Source organism: Aotus nancymaae, unplaced genomic scaffold (assembly GCF_030222135.1).
Source record: "Aotus nancymaae isolate 86718 unplaced genomic scaffold, 86718_ANA_hifiasm-v0.15.2.pri h1tg000053l, whole genome shotgun sequence".
In the NCBI taxonomy this organism is placed as follows: domain Eukaryota; kingdom Metazoa; phylum Chordata; class Mammalia; order Primates; family Aotidae; genus Aotus; species Aotus nancymaae.
Window position 1 is genome coordinate 3,109,205 of NW_026988467.1, and position 15,441 is coordinate 3,124,645.

General features: G+C 53.5%; 1 protein-coding gene across 10 annotated transcripts in view; it reads right to left on the bottom strand.

Annotated features, from left to right (window-relative positions):
- NPHP4 (nephrocystin 4) overlaps nucleotides 1–15,441 on the bottom strand; it is a 138,527-nt gene that overhangs the window by 18,145 nt on the left and 104,941 nt on the right. For all 10 annotated transcript variants that reach the window (XM_064363158.1, XM_064363155.1, XM_064363153.1 and 7 more), the window contains 3 exons: nucleotides 10,222–10,382; nucleotides 6,764–6,944; nucleotides 1,919–2,044 (listed from right to left, as the gene is read on the bottom strand). In XM_064363158.1, coding sequence (XP_064219228.1) covers nucleotides 1,919–2,044; nucleotides 6,764–6,944; nucleotides 10,222–10,382 — 468 coding nt within the window. The remainder of the gene's footprint in view (nucleotides 1–1,918; nucleotides 2,045–6,763; nucleotides 6,945–10,221; nucleotides 10,383–15,441) is intronic.

A 15,441-nucleotide genomic window follows, 5' to 3' on the forward strand; every position in this document is an offset into this window, starting at 1 on the left:
AAGGCATGGCCTCTACTGCATAGGCCAGGCCCTTCCTTCCAACACAGAGCAGGAGCTTAGGGTGCCGGGTGGGACTGTGCTGAGTGACAAGGCCACGCCACAGGCTGACACATGAGACTCCCAGACAATCGCTCAGCCCGGCACAGACAGGGCAGCTGAGGGGCACCCCAGCTTAGGGCCTGGGTCCTTCCTCACTCCCTGGCACCAGCAGAAACTTCCCACAGAAAGCCAACACCAGCCTGAGCTCTCCCAGCCTGGTTCCACTTCCACAGGCGTTGGCAGCCCCTTGTAGAGGCCTCCACACGGTGGGAAGGGATGTGGCCCCCAACTCCTTCTCACAAGGAAACAGGTGCCACCGTCAAGTCCCCCCACTATTCAATTTTAAAGGCGGCGAACTGCTTCGCAGAGGCGAGCAGCTCTTCCAAGTCTCAGGCACAGGCTTGGTCTGCGCTACCTGCAGCCAGGGCATGAGAGGAGGGACCTGGGACCTGGGCAGGTGGGGGTTTATCGTGAGCTCAAGTTTTCAGATTGCATCACCCCAACAAATACTTGGTCCCAACGAAGCCAGAAATGAAGTTACAGAGTGACTGGGTGAGACTGCACTTGGAGCAAGGCACGAAGCACTGAGAACCTTTTTAAAATGTTGCGCAACTTGCTGATTCTGGAGCCCTGCCCCATGGGTGAGACATGTGTTTTAAGGGACACCTCCTGCCCTGCTTCTGAGCAAAACAGAGTCTGGAGGATCGCTGACCCCAGGGCCTCTGATCTCTCAGCAAGTCCTTCTGGGTTCCTGCTCCCTGACAGCTGAGCCCCTGACCTGCTACACCAGGAGGCAAGGTTCATGAATAACCTCAGCTGAGCTCCTCGAGCTCAGGGACTTCTCTCTATGGAGCTGGCTCTCCCACATGCTCTAGGTGGGTCTGTGGGACCAGCTGAAGATGAAGGGCACTGACCCCAGGGCAGGGAATCCAGATTCTAAGCCACGTTCACCCCTTAGCCACCACACTGGCCAAGTCGCCTGATCTCTCTTCATCTCAGTTTCCTCAACGTTACAGTGAGGAAGCTGGCCCAGAACAGACTCCACTCGGCCTGGATCATGAATCCCTCTGAGCCCCTCAGGCCCCTCCCAGGGAGAACGTACAAAGTTTACCCACAGTGTCAGGGGCCTTGTGGGATCCTGGAAGCCTTGCAGAATGGAACCCAAAGGCCCCTCCGACCTCTAACCAGCCATAGCTCCAAGACCCAGCAACACACAAAGCTCCCAGCAGCTCTGAATTCAGACAAGCTGATCTGCAGCCTCCGGGGAGCATGCTCCTTAAAGAGCACTTCCCACGTGTAGTTGAAATGACAAGTACTTTCTATCCAGCTCTGAGGCCTGACATTTCAAGGGGATAGAAAAACTTCAGAGCTTCCCTGCTGTGAAACACATTTTCACCAAACCCAGGTCTTTCCCTCTCAAAACCAGGTCTTTCTTTCCCACACTCTATATTTGGCTTATTTCTTCTGTTCACAACATGTGGGACTTGTTTTAAAAACTTGTTTTAAAAATCTGTGTTCATCCTGACCCTCTCTCCATTTCTCCTCCCCCTGCAGATGGGCAGCCAGTCGGACACAGACACCCCTGGCAGGGTTCCCACTTCTCTCAACAACACAGTCGCCTGCAGAACCCAGCCTAGAGTGCCAGGGTGTCATCAATGCGGTGGCTCGGTGGGGGCCTGCAGGTCCACAGGAGCATCCAGCCAGGGCACCGGGCCACATGTGGACAGCACAGTCCTGCTCCAGACGCAGAGGGGCACTGACAGCACCATAAACAGTGCACACACCCACACACACGTGCACATGCACACACACGCGCAGCCTTCCACCTCTCACACGCCACTCACGACCTACCCACACGTGCCCAACAGTGTCGACTCACGTCTTGAGCTTCCACTCATGAGGAGGCTGCCTCCAGGGAAGCGGCTGGCTCCATCGTTTGAGATGACCCGAGACCTGGACGGTGGCAATCTGCTAGCATCTCTCACTTTCTGTTCACACAGGTGACCTAAACGAAAAACACCCCAAAGTAAGACACTAATCCCAAACAAGAATCTGATGAAACAGACAACCCACCAAATAAGCAGTTCTGGCTTTCAAACGGCCCATCTACACCCTGATATGCTAAGGTCCCACCACCTGTTTTGAATGTTTTGCAATTGACAGACAAAGGTGGGAGCTGGTTCTGCTGTGAACTTTCACCTCTAGGTCTTCATTCTCCTGCCGTGTCAGAGGCAGCCTCCGTTTCCTGGTGACGAATGAAATTGTGTGGTGCTCACAGTTTGCCTGCACAAGGATTCTTACTCCTGGATCTCTGGGTCACAAGATGGGCTGCCTCACAAACTCTAACCTTGGCCTCCTGACGGCCGCATTCTTCAAGGAGAGGCCTGTGTGCATTTACATGTGCAAATGTCTGACTCCACACACACCCCAGAGTGTGAGAGCCCCCTACAAACCGGAGCCTTCACCAGAGTTGTGTTCATAACAGAAGCCTTTGGAGAGCCAGCGGTGTGGCCTTGGGACAAGCGTGTCCACAGAAGACACGTGGCCAGTGGGTGTGGCGCCCCTCGAACCTGCAAATGTGAGTATCCTAGAGGAAGCCGAGCTTGCCCAAGGAAGGCTCTTCTGCGAGGATGGGACCCACAACCTCGGTGTGGCTTTACCTCCCCAAGGGGTGAGGCAGAGCACTGCCAACGAAGCTGTGTCCCAAAATGAACCACCCAAGGTATGTGCAAAATGCTTGTGCCATCAATTTCCTTAATTCCAATGAGGCAGTGTTGCGTGCCCTCAGGTCTCCGATGTTCTCATCATCTTCCCGGGAACTGTTAAAAGTGGGAACCAGCTGGGCGCAGTGGCTCACAGACATCGGCACAAAGGATGGGAAGGCTGGCTGCCTCCTCCCACGCCCCAGTTGGCAACCAGAAAGGCCAGTGGCACATGTACCCAGCCATCTCTTTTCAGGGGAATTTCATTCTTGCCGATGTCCCAGTAGCTGTCACCCGCCTCTCACCTCCTGTTCTTTCTCCTTGAACTCCACGTCAGCACCGTGCTGTGCAGCAAGACAGCAATGCTGACCTCCCTGTCACCCCAGGTCCCTGCTACACCCCCATAAGGATGCAGCCTCCACTTCCCCCACGTGCCCTGCGCCATCCTTCTGCCTTCGGGCTACCAACCGCCTCCCAGCTTCCACAGCGTCCGCTCCATCCTTACTCCGAGCCGGCTTCCTGAGAGCGGGCACCTAGAATGAGGGCTGTTTCAGTCTTCTCCCTGTTGCTCTGGGACCCTCCCTCCTGCGCTGGCCCTCCAGGGCCACCTCTGCTCCCACACGCTTCACAGGGGTCTCCAGCTTCCCTTCAAGTTAAAGCCCGCCCCTGCCCGGCCCCAGCAGAGGCTCTGCCTCTGCCGGAACACACTCCTCTCCAGAGTGCCAGGAATCCGTTTTTGCCTGTGACAGTTCATGGTAACAGGATCAAGATCCTTGTCCCTAAGAAAGGAGCCCAGATCAGCGCTCCTTCGCATGAACAGATGTTCCCCTTCCATGGCTGTGTCTTCTGAAGCCCAAGGAGAACAGGGCTCCAGGGTGAGAAGTTTTCATCAATCTTATCAATGCTTCCAACCATCTCTCCACCATGGTGCCAGGTACAAGGGCGAACCCCACCACAAAGAAGGCATGGTCAGGGTCCTCAGGACTTCCCAGATTCGTGTGGGAAAATGGCAGACAAACAAGCAGGCCAGGGCAGGGAAGGGATGGCAGCCTAAACCAGCCCAGCCCACCCGCACCAGGGCCAGAGTTGCAGGCACTGGCATTGATGCTCACGCTTCGGCCACGCTGCCCTCCACGTGACAAGGATAAAGTGCCACCGGCCCCAAAGCCTCAGTTTCCCACCCACAAGCTGAGTCATCTCGGCTTCTTGCTGTGTTTCTTCCCACGGGAATTCTTGGCAGGGGCAGCAGCTCATGGGCTGGCGGTCCTGGCAAGCTCTCTGTCACGTCCCGAGGACCTGCTCCAAGAAAGAGGGGCCTCCCAGGCGCCCAGCACCTCCATTCACTGTGGGTGGCAGTGGGTTCATCCCATACCCGGGGGCAGCCCAGAATGTTCTGCAGCTTTCTCGACTACCTTCATCTGATAGCAAGTGGTTCTCTGAATCGCAGACGAGAAGGCCCCGTCTACCCACATCTGACTGAAGTGAGCATCGGCCTATTTTAAGCCTGTACTATGCACCACCCCAGGAAGTACTAAGAGATCAAGGAGTGTTGCAAGGTCAAGCCGGGTCCAGATGGCTCCAGGGGCAGGCGACCAGCATTCTTGGAGTTCAGGCTTGCAGGACGCCTAATGATGACAATGGGACATTGTCCCATGGGACCCCATGGGACACCTTATGGACACAGAACACTGCTGGGCTTCATGACCATTTCCTCTTACTATATTTATACTTAGCACACATGGGAAAATAAACGAGGTAAACTCAATTTACACTTGCGTGCTCACTCAAGAAGGGGACGAGCAGCAAAGACACAGCATTTCATCAGGGCACAACCTGGATCTTCAGTTAGTGCAGGCTTTCTTCCCCTTCCACAAAACAGGTTACACCTGTGCCCACACATCTGCTGCAGGGGCAGGAATTCCCTCCAAACACACAGGGCTCCTGACGCAGCCCTGCAGCTGGAGCAAAGTTGCCACCGCCACGCATGGGACCCCACAGCCGGGCCATCTGTCAGAGCCCATCACATCCAGTCTCCTTGAACGTCCCGTGAGAACACAGACATTTGGCCTGTGTGGCCATCTGTCCTGACACCTGCCTCCCCCAGGAAGGGCCGCAGAATACATGTGACACCCAAGCTCCCAGCCGAACCCTGTCCTACTCCACACCCAAGATCGCTGGGATCAAAGAAAGCAGTCTGGTGCCTGCAGTCCCTGGATGACAAAAGCTAACCAAAAGTGCAAAAGAGGCCACTAAGGAAGGCAGCAGGCCTGCGTGGAGTGGTCACCAAGCACAAGGCCATCCTCTCCCCATCATCAGAGTGCCAGGGCTCTGGGCCCAGCTGGCAGACTGTCCCCAGCCTGTCTCTAGCCATGGCACAGGCTTCCTCGAGTGGCCTCAGACAGGAATACGCACTGTGAATGCAGCCAGCCCAGAGCAGAATCCAGGCTAAGGCCAAGGCTCCGTCCCGCTCGGTCACCCTGCAGGCTGGCACCCACACTGCCGGCACCCACGCTGCTGGCAGACAGAAGCATGCTGCACCACAAATGAGCCAGTTTTATGAAGAAAGAAAAGCCATAACACCTTTTTTTCCAAAAAATGCAGAACTGACGGAGGAGAGCCAGGCTGGCTGCACCGATGCGCAGAGTGCTGCGGGTGGCATTTGTCCTTCGTTAAAACCTCTCCCTCTCCGTCGGCACTGGAGTCTCCCAAGCTGGCTATCTCAGCCTCCCTTTCCCATGAGCTTATCTCTCTCTTGCAGGCAAAGTACGAAAATGACAATTTGAGATAACATATAATGGAGCCAATCTTTCTTCTGAAGATAAGATTTTAAAACCTGGAGTCACTGCACATTTGTGGGCTGGAGAATTAAATATAAAAACAAGCAGTGCAGTCTCAGAGCAGAACGCGCCCTGCAACTCCCTCAGCTGCATGAGCCTTTGAATAATGCCTGCTTCTCACATGTGGCTCATTTATTTCTCCAGAACCTAATTGAGTTTTGCTGTGTCCATATTGTCTCTTTTGCAGGCCGCCTCGGATCTACATTTGTAAACAGGCAGGCAGAGCCTCCAACTGACTAACGAGCTGTGCACTTGCGCCCCTCCGCCAGGCCCCCCCAGCCTCTGCGCTGCCAGCACGGGGTGGATGTGGCCCGTGGGGCTCTGGGGTTTACAATCAGGCTGGATTCTGAGCAGTGGAAAATTCCCTAATAAAATAGCAGAGAAGTCTGAGTCTCACGCAGACAGACACAGCTCCAGAAACACCACACGGCTTAGTTTTCTGGTGCTTTCAGTGCTGCCCTGAAAAATCCCAAATGTTCCAGAGGACCCTCGGGAGGTTCAGTGAGTTTGTCATTGGTCCTGCAGGGTCCCACGCCGGTCCTCTGCCCTGAGGCGTGCACAGGCAGGCACCACCAGCCTTGTGTCCCTTGACGTCCCATCAGCAGCCCCTGTCCCAGCAGAGGCCTCAGTCGAAGCCCCTGGAACGTCCCAGGCGGGACCCTCCTGAGCCGCCCAACCCACGTGTCCCCTCCGCCACAGTCCTGGACGTGGAGTGAAGTCCAGGGCTTTCTTAGTCTAACAAGCAATTCCGGGGCACCATTTGCTACTAAGTCATGGCGCTGGGCCGAGAAGAAGTACGTCTCTCCATTCTCCTCCTCCTGGGCTGCAGGAAAGTTAGGAACACTCCCCTTGTCTGTCCTCCATGAGGCACAGGGAGGTCTCTCCCGGAACCCGGTCAGTGTGTCTGAGGACTGCCCAGAGATCTTCCAGGGACAGCACCACAAAAAGCAATGCAGGAGAGCCTGAGAGGACTGACGGCCTTTAACCCCATGAGAAATGCAGAAGGCAAACAACTAGCTCCAGGACAGACTCAGCAGCCGAGGACACAGCTCCATGGCCAAGCTGCTAAGAATTCTGCCGGTTTCCTCCTGGGCCTGTGACGCCCATGACGTGGCCCCTGCCTGAGGGAGCCCATACTACCAGAGAAACAGCACAATGCTGGGCAAAGCTGGCAGGGACTCTTACCCACATTGGCCAAGGTCAGGTACAGCCGGCCCTTCACCACCGAGTGGACGCCGATGGGCTTGATGCGGCCAAACCCCAGCACGTCTCCACTCACCACCATGGTGTCCTGCTCGTATTCAGTCGCCACGACCTCAAGCTCGTGGGAGGCCTGCACAGCCGGCCGGCCTTGGCGGAGGAGATGCTGCGAGGGAGAAAGGCGCGCTCAGAGGCTGGAGCCGGCCCAGGCTGCTTCCATGACCCCTACAGGTGGAGGCTGCTCCCCAACCCTCCGGGAAAGCCACTGTGGGCGGGAGGCGGTGGGCAAAGCAAGACAGACCTGCGTCACGTGGGGGGCAGGGGAGCAGCAAGCCAGGGGCCTGTGTCTCAAAGCAGGAGTCCCTATTACTGGGGTCTTTTTCACAGTCTTACATAAAGTACAACTGATTGACCCACTGAATAAACACCACTGAGTCCTGGGAACGCATAAGTGGTTCTGGCATCTGCCCTGAAGGAGCCTCCCCTCCACAGGGAAGAAGACCAGGAAGGAGGCCAACCAAGCAACGCAGAGGACTCCAAGCTGAGCCATGTCTGGGACAGCGAGGAATCCAGGACGGAAACCTGAAGGAGACTTCAGGAGGAAGACGGGCCGTGCACAGAGAGGGCAGGGGAGGCAGAGAGGGCCGGGAGGCAGACCGGGCCAAGGGCACAGGGTACAACGCCCCCCTCACCTCCCTGGGCCAGGGAGCAGGCTGGGGTAGGGGCCTGTGGGGCCCAGGGAGGGGCCGTGGGGCATGAGGGGCCCACGGGTGAGGCCCAGGTTGAGGATCTATATGCCAGGCCAAGGCTGCTTGGGGCATGGGGGTAGCCAGAAGCCTCAGACCCAGCAGGGTCTCAGCAGGATTTTCCTGACCACAGGCTCTTCTGCTGATCAGATTCAACCCCTCAATTCCCTGCCTGAACCCCAACGCTGCGAGGGGTGTGGGGGACGACAACAGCCTCCCAGTTGCGCCCCAGGCCCAGCTGGCCCTCTTCCCCATGTGCCCTCCCTGCACTGGCGTTCCCTCTCACATAAGCAGCAGTGTGGGAGCAAATGAGGTTTTGGATTTTGCGATTCTCCAACTTCTACAGCAGCAAAATTGCCAGTCTCTGGGAGTGAGACGCCCAGACCTGACCCTTCCCTTGTGGGTCTGGGGGATTCAGTCGCCACAGATCCTGCTCGCTACACTCGTCTACACTGCATACAATCACTGCATAGACATTGATGGTTCAAGAACCTCAGTCACTGGGAGACTGAGATGTGAGAAGACGCCTTTGGAGAACAGCCAACAAACACAAGGAGCCACGTCAGCCGCTCCAGGAGGCGAGGAAACGCCAGTGAAAACAAGGCACTATCTCCCCCAAATCATTATCAAAACGGCCAATGGCGACTGGTTTAAAGGCTGATGCCCCATGAGGCCGAGGGCATGGGATGCCGTGCCTTCTGTCTGCAGGAAGTGCAGGCCTGGCTGAGCCTTCGGGCCAAGCCCCCACCTGGCTCTGCGCGCCTGCGGGGTCGTTGGCGTCATCAGAATTCTTCTTCCGGGAACATGACATTTCCGGGAGAAGAGGATGGTAAAGAGCACAAGCTCCGGAGACAGAATTAGGCTAAAACTCTGCCCTGCTTATCACCAGCGTGACCCTGGGCCTCTGTTTTCTCCATCAGGAAAGAGGATAAAAACACAACTGCCCCAGGGCTGGGCTGAGGCTCACACTGCAGGCAGCTTAGGAGCCATCCATCCCTGGAGGAAACTTATCACCGTAGCAACGTGTTCTGGCCAGCACCCCCAGGAAATCAGCTAGAAGATGGGCATAAAACTGAACTTCAAGAGGTCCACAGCAGTGACTGGCAGAAGGAAAAGCCACCATAACGTCCCGCAACAGGAAGAGCTGAAACAAGATGAAAGCCGGCCCCGCGTGCAAAAACCGAGTCCACCAACGGCTAGCCAGGGCATCCTAACTCTCCCAGGATCTCAAGGCAAGAGGGTTCTCTCTGATTATCTGTTTTTCATGTTTTCCACCTAAGTTTTAAAGTTAAAAGACTTTATTTTAGAAAAGTAAAGCTTTAAATTTAATTTATTCAAGTCTATGTCAACAAGTTAACAGCACTTGTGTAACGGGCTCTCTGTGTAGGAGCGGAGGAGATGGCTTCCGTCTCCAGGTGGGACAGCAAAGAAGAGGCACAAGGCTTGGCTGGGCATGATGAGGGAGCCACTGCTGCCACACACGTGCCCAGCGGGGCCCAGCTCTGCCTCCCACTCCTCCCCACCACACAGCGCCTGCTGGGGCTGAGGCCTGTGCTAGAAGAGAGACGCTGTGGTGTCAATACCCTGTCCCTGTCCTGGAGACATCAAGGCCAGGGTGGGAGACGGACAAGGAATGGCCACAATGACCCCGTGGGGCCCATGACATGACCCTGATGGGAACAGAGGCCCAGGGTGAGGCATGAGAAGAGCAGTCAAGCCTCATGGGGTCCCTAGCACCTGCGGACCACACCCCGAACTTCTGTACACTGCCCACCACCGCGGGAAGACACAAGCAGACCATGCCCCAGAGGAAGAGCAGCGGGAAGAAACCCCACACCTCCACACCCAGCACAAGAACACAGTGAGGCTGAAGGAGCAGAGGAGCTGAGCTTCTCAGGAGCCAGCAGCTGCTGGAGGGGATGAGGCTAAGACAGGAAGCCCTGGGTTCCACCATGTCAGGAATCCGGGAGGAAAGAGCTATGCGGCACTCAGGGGAAGTGGGGAAGTCTCAGACTCCGGGGCTGCGATGATGGCGCCACATCCTCTCCCAGCTCCACCCCGTGGCCTGAGAGGAGAAGTCTCAGGACACTACAGTAGCTCGTGGAACTGGCCCCAGTCCTTGGCCCAAAAGTTATTATGGGGTCCCCTTCATACAGTGGAGAAGCTTGAGCAGAATCCCAGGGAGGACAAGTGAACGAATCCATGGATTTAGGTTTTAGTACGCAAGGAGAACAGAAAAGCACAATTAGTAAAAGAGATCTAACTGTAATTAGAACGAGAAAGGAACAATGCATGTCATGATCTTAGGAATCAGCTAACAAACACTGCACGCCCGGTCACTCGCGTCTTCCTTCCTTCACCTGAACCTACCTCAGATGCACCTGCCCTCACCACATTCACCACGTGGAAGGAGCTGAAGTGACACTGCCTGGTAGGTCAGTTTGCAGGAGAAATAGATAACTGAGTTTGCTTTTAAGAATTTCCTGAGCAAACAACTAGCATTATAGAATTCAGACAGTGAAAAATCTTTTCCTTTCAAGAAACAGAGAATGCAGCACCATTTTTAATTAGTGAACAGAGAAGGCCAACCAGGTCCTGCATGGGACAGTGCCCGCTCCTACCAAGCAGGCGGACCCTGAAAGGGTGACTTGTCCCGTGAGGGACGCAGCACCCACTGTCCTTCAGGAGAGCCGCTACCTTCATGTGGACGGCGGCAGAGCCGATGAGCAGCAGGGAGTCTCCGTCCCAGACGTCGATCTGCAGGGTCTGCATGGCCAGGTAGCGGGTGAAGTGGCGCCGCTCACCAGGCTTCAGGAACCCGGGGCCCGCCATGTACCTCAGCTGGAAGCCAGGAGACCCTGGAAAAGAGGCCCCAAAGGAGGCCAAAAGTAACTGGAGTCATTCATCATCTTTCCACTTGGAAGAGACTTTGGCTCTGGTCATGATTACTAATTTCTGCTTCTGTCATAGCTACAGTTAATAAACACATTAATCAAAAACATCATAAAATATCCAAATTAACAGAATGAAGAGTCGTGTTCAGAAGACTACATTTCTTTCCCATATAAACAATAAACTCCTCCCAAAATAAGATTTATGGTTTCACCAAGTCGTTCTAACAGCCTATGATGGATGGGAGCAAATGTCCTTATGAGATTGGCTGGGGAGTTCATTATTCTGGGCACGCAGAATTTAAGAAGAAATGTAGTCTACATCTGCTGCCAAAACTGGCATGCTCACACACACAGGCGGAGCTCCAGCCCAGGTCAGGCTGCGAAGCCACTGCGGGACACCCAGCAGCCCCTCTCCTGCCCTAACGCAGGACGGCCCTGCCCCGCCAGTATCCCAGGCTCTTCCCGTGGGGTCTGCCCAGGCCATCAGACTAAGAGATGGGACTGGACTGTGGCCCCTGCCTTCATCTTCTTGAAGTGGCGTTATCATTAATTCCAAATTGGCAAAAATGCCATTGGAACCATCTTTAGTTAAGTTCAAGGAATGGCAGTGCTGGGAAGCATTTCAAAACAACATTTACTTCTCTTTCTATCAATAATGGTGACAACATTCCTGCAGCCCCCAACAAGCAGAGGAAGGAGCGAGTGTTTCCTCAGCACCTCCAATACCAGGCCCTGGGCCGGGCTGAAGTCTGGCCACAGGTCCTCTCCACCCGGGCTCCAGCCACCTCAAGCCTCACGGGATGACCACAGACCACATCCCATCTGCTTTTCTCAAGACCAGGGGACAAGGAGTGAGTGCCATGTGTCAGGGCAGGGGACCGAGGAGGAGTGAAGAATGCAGGGCCCAGGGTGAGCCCCAGGGAGGTAGAGCAGGGCCCACTGCTCAGGCCCGGCGCTGGCCACAGCAGGAGGTCACAGGGGCATCTGGGACAGAAAGGCAAGTAAACAATATGGACAAAGATCAAGAAGGAGCTGACGATTAACATCACTCAAGGGCAGGTACCTGAGAGGTGACCAGCCACACAGCCCCCACCCCTGCCCCGGCCCCACCTATCCTGGACTGTGGTATCTAGTCAGAGCTCAGGACACACCCACGCACAGATGCAAGCCCCGTGGCACTCCTCGCAGGGGCAGCAGGCCCTGGAACAAAGACCCATGAGCACCAAAGTCTGGCTCAGGGCACGACCTGCGCTGACCTGGGCTGCAGAGGAAGGAGGGGCCCAGGCCCTCCCTCCATTACCGGCCAGGCCTTTGCAGGCCAACTCTGCACCCCCACCTCAGCCTCTCCCACGCCACAGACCCTCCTAGAGTTCTAGGCACATCCCGAACACAGCTTGACCCAACAGGACCCTCTGTCTTGTCTCCCAGGGAGCTCCTTCCAGTGCCCCACTGGGTCAGAACCCGTTCCATCCCCACTATATCCCAGCACTGCCAGGGCCTTTCAACGCTACCACTAATCCACTCACTCAGCAAATAAACGACTGCGTCCCCGCCACATTCGGGGCCCTGCATGGGGTAATGCTGGGAGAACTGAATAAGCAGGGCCCCACCCATAAGGAGCACAGGGTCTCAAGGACAGAGATACCCTGACAGTGTGCTGAGAGCTCCTGAGTGGGGAGGGGCATGCCAGGCACGGGGCCATCCTGGTCTGGGCACCTCTGACCAGCCTCCCAACTCTCCCCACCACAGCCTCAGACCTCTCCCCTCCCTGTCCAGCTGAGACAAAAGGCTCCACCCCTGAGGCCCAAGTTCCTTACGGTCCACCCCACTCAGAAGTCCAGGGAGCTGGCCTCCACCTGAACTAAGACGACTCCCAGCGGCAGTGGCACTGTCCTCCCCAGTCCCACCTCTTGCGCCCCCTTCATAAAAACCACACTACAGCCCAGGTGGAATCCTCACTGCTCTGGGATTGAGGAAACGGAAAACACAGTAATGGTAGAAACTAACCACTGTCCTTTCAAAGGCTGATCCAGGCAACGATGAGTGAGTAACAATCTAGAAGACCAGAGTAGCTAACTCCCACGGTGGCAGCGGTGGGGCGTGCAGGGATCAATCTTAATGCTGCACCCCAATGGCAGAGAAAACAACTTTTCAAGTGTATTTGGAACATTAATAAAAACTTACCATATATTAGGCCACAAAAAAAACTACACTCCATAAAGGAGAAATAATACAAATAATAATCTCTGAACATGATGCAATAAACTAGAAATTAATACACCAGCCTGGGCAACACGGTGAATGAAACCCCATCTCTACAAAACATATAAAAATAAACCAGGCATGATGGTGCACACCTGTAGCCCCAGCTACCCGTGAGGCTGAGGCCGATCACCTGAACTCAGGAGGTGGAGGCTGCAGTGAGCTGAGACAGTGTCACTTCCTAGTCTCAAAAAAAAAAAAATGTAAATTTAAAAAAAATAATAATTTGGCAACTTACTCATAAATAACTTTCTGTCAAAGGGCAAACAATCAAAAAAGATTTTCTGGAAAAAAAAATAATAATGAAAACACCACTTATCAGTATCAACAATCATAAGGCAGTAATCATGGGAAAATTCGTAGCCTTGAATCCTGTATATCTATACAAATGAATTAAGATAAATGAATTAAGCAGCTCAAAAAAAATTAGGAAAATAGTAAAGAACACCAAAAATCAAGGAGAAAAGAGGAAATAGTAAAGATAAACACAAAATTTCATCAATTAGAAAACAAAAAAATAGCAAAAGCCATATGACACAAACTTTAAAACTCTTCAGAAAGGTGCACAGTAGAAACGAACACATGGAAAGGCAGCCTCGTCCCTGGACCCTAATCTCCTAGGGGTTAGGTGTGAATTCTCCCTGTGTTAATCTACAATGTGATGGAATCCCCACAAAGATCCTAAAAAGTCCTTATGGAAAACTAAATAAGCAAGCGTACCCAGGAAAACCCTGCAAGGGAGATCAAGGTGGTGGGAGCTCTGCTTGCTAGAAATCTAGACAATGAAGGAGCCTCTGACTGAAGGCGTGGTCCCTGTGACACAGACACAGCCCCGTGCGGAGGACGCACACTGCAGCCCGAGGCCAAGCTCGGCAGTGAGATCAGAAATGGCTTTTATGTTTCTGACGAGTTGTAAACTAAAAGAAGAATATGTGACAGAGACCACGAGTGGCCCAGAAAGCCTCAAATATTTACTAGCTGGCCCTTAACAGAAAACAGTTTGGGTCGAGTCTAATGGAACAAATTAGAAAATCTAGAAATAGCCCCCAATGCGTGGAAAAGGTTGGTACATGATGAGGGTGGCTCTCAAGTCACCAGAGGAAAGACGGAGTTTTGTTAACAGGCATGGGGGCCGCTGGATAGACACGAGAGACGAGGTAAAACTGGATCTGTGCCTCCCCTCACACAGCAGGAGAAACTGCTAATAGATTAGATGTCTAAACATAAAACCTGCAAGTCCAAGAAGAACACAAGCCTAAATTGCTCTGTAAAGCGGGAGAGGAGAAAGACTTTCTGTCTATGACTCAAAAATTTAGAAGCAAGGACCAGGCACAGAGGCTCACACCTGTAATCCTGGCACTTTGGGAGGCTGAGGCGGGCAGATCACAAGGTCAGGAGTTCAAGACCAGCTTGACCAACATGGTGAAAACCTGTCTCTACTAAAAATACAATAATTAGCCTGGTGTGGTAGCACACATCTGTAGTCCCAGCTACTCGGGAGGCTGAGGCAGGAGAATTGCTTGAACCTGGGAGGCGAAATCACACCACTGCATTCCAGCCTGGGCAACAGAGCAAGATTCTGTCTCCAAAAAAAAAAAACAAAGAATTTAGAAACAAGAAAAGACTGATACTTTCAACTACATTTTTTAAAAAACCGTTTACGGGGCAGAGCCCACCATTAGCAAAGTAAAAAGACAAATGGCAAAGTAGGAAAACACATTTGCAATTTTTTACTCTATCACGAGGCTTCATCTCCCTAATGAGAGCGCCCCAGAACAGAAGACAAAATAGATTAAAAACATGATATGTAACAGATATGAATAGAAGTTTGCAGATGAAGACAACTCAATTTGACTCATTACAAAAGAAACGCAAATTAAAACCACACTAAGATGGCCTTCACATCTACGGGACTGTAAAATTCCCAACCTTTAACGCCCCACTTCGAGGGCGAGCAAGAGGAATCGAGCAGCCCCGCAGATCGCCAGCAGAGCCCCGGGTGGCACCCGACAGAGGGTGTGGTCGGCCGTGTCTGTCAACACCTCGGAAGCCTTTGATTCCACATTCCCCCTCCCAGAACCAGAAAGAATCAAGGTTACTAACTGCTGAGATAGCAAAACACTGGAAATGACGCAAACATCTATTGGGAGAGTGGCCGAACAAACAGCAGCAGAACCACCCCACAGAGCACGATGCAGCTGTAGCAGAAACGAGCACAGGTGACGTCTGTGATGGTCACTGAAAAACGCAGGGAGCAGAAGTGTGTAGCTGGTATGTTACCACTGAACTACAAAGCAGGGAAATAAAACGTAAATGTTTGCTTATTTTTGAAACAACAAATCAATAAAGACACTGCAAGGACTAGCCATACATGAAAAGTCTGGTGACCGTTAGGAGGCGGGCAGGGGATGGAGCCGTGGGGATAATGGAGGCAGGGAGCCCCATGCACACGCCGGACTACGGTGTTCAACTTTCAGCCGTGTGAATATTCTAAAACATTAAATCAAAAAGGAAGGAAAGCAAATTAAAACAAACGGACATACTGAGTATCAAACTGGAGATAAGAATTCTTTCGAGGGTTTTGGTCACTCTCAGCCAGTTCTACGCCCTCAGTGGGACAGGGCCCAAAAGAACCTGCGAAGAACCTGAGCTTCAGCGGGACGCGCGCTGCGGACACTGACAGCAGCAGTGCCACCGTGAAAATGCATTCTATACCTTGTAAGACAAAACAAATAATACGTGATCAGAAACCATGACTTCC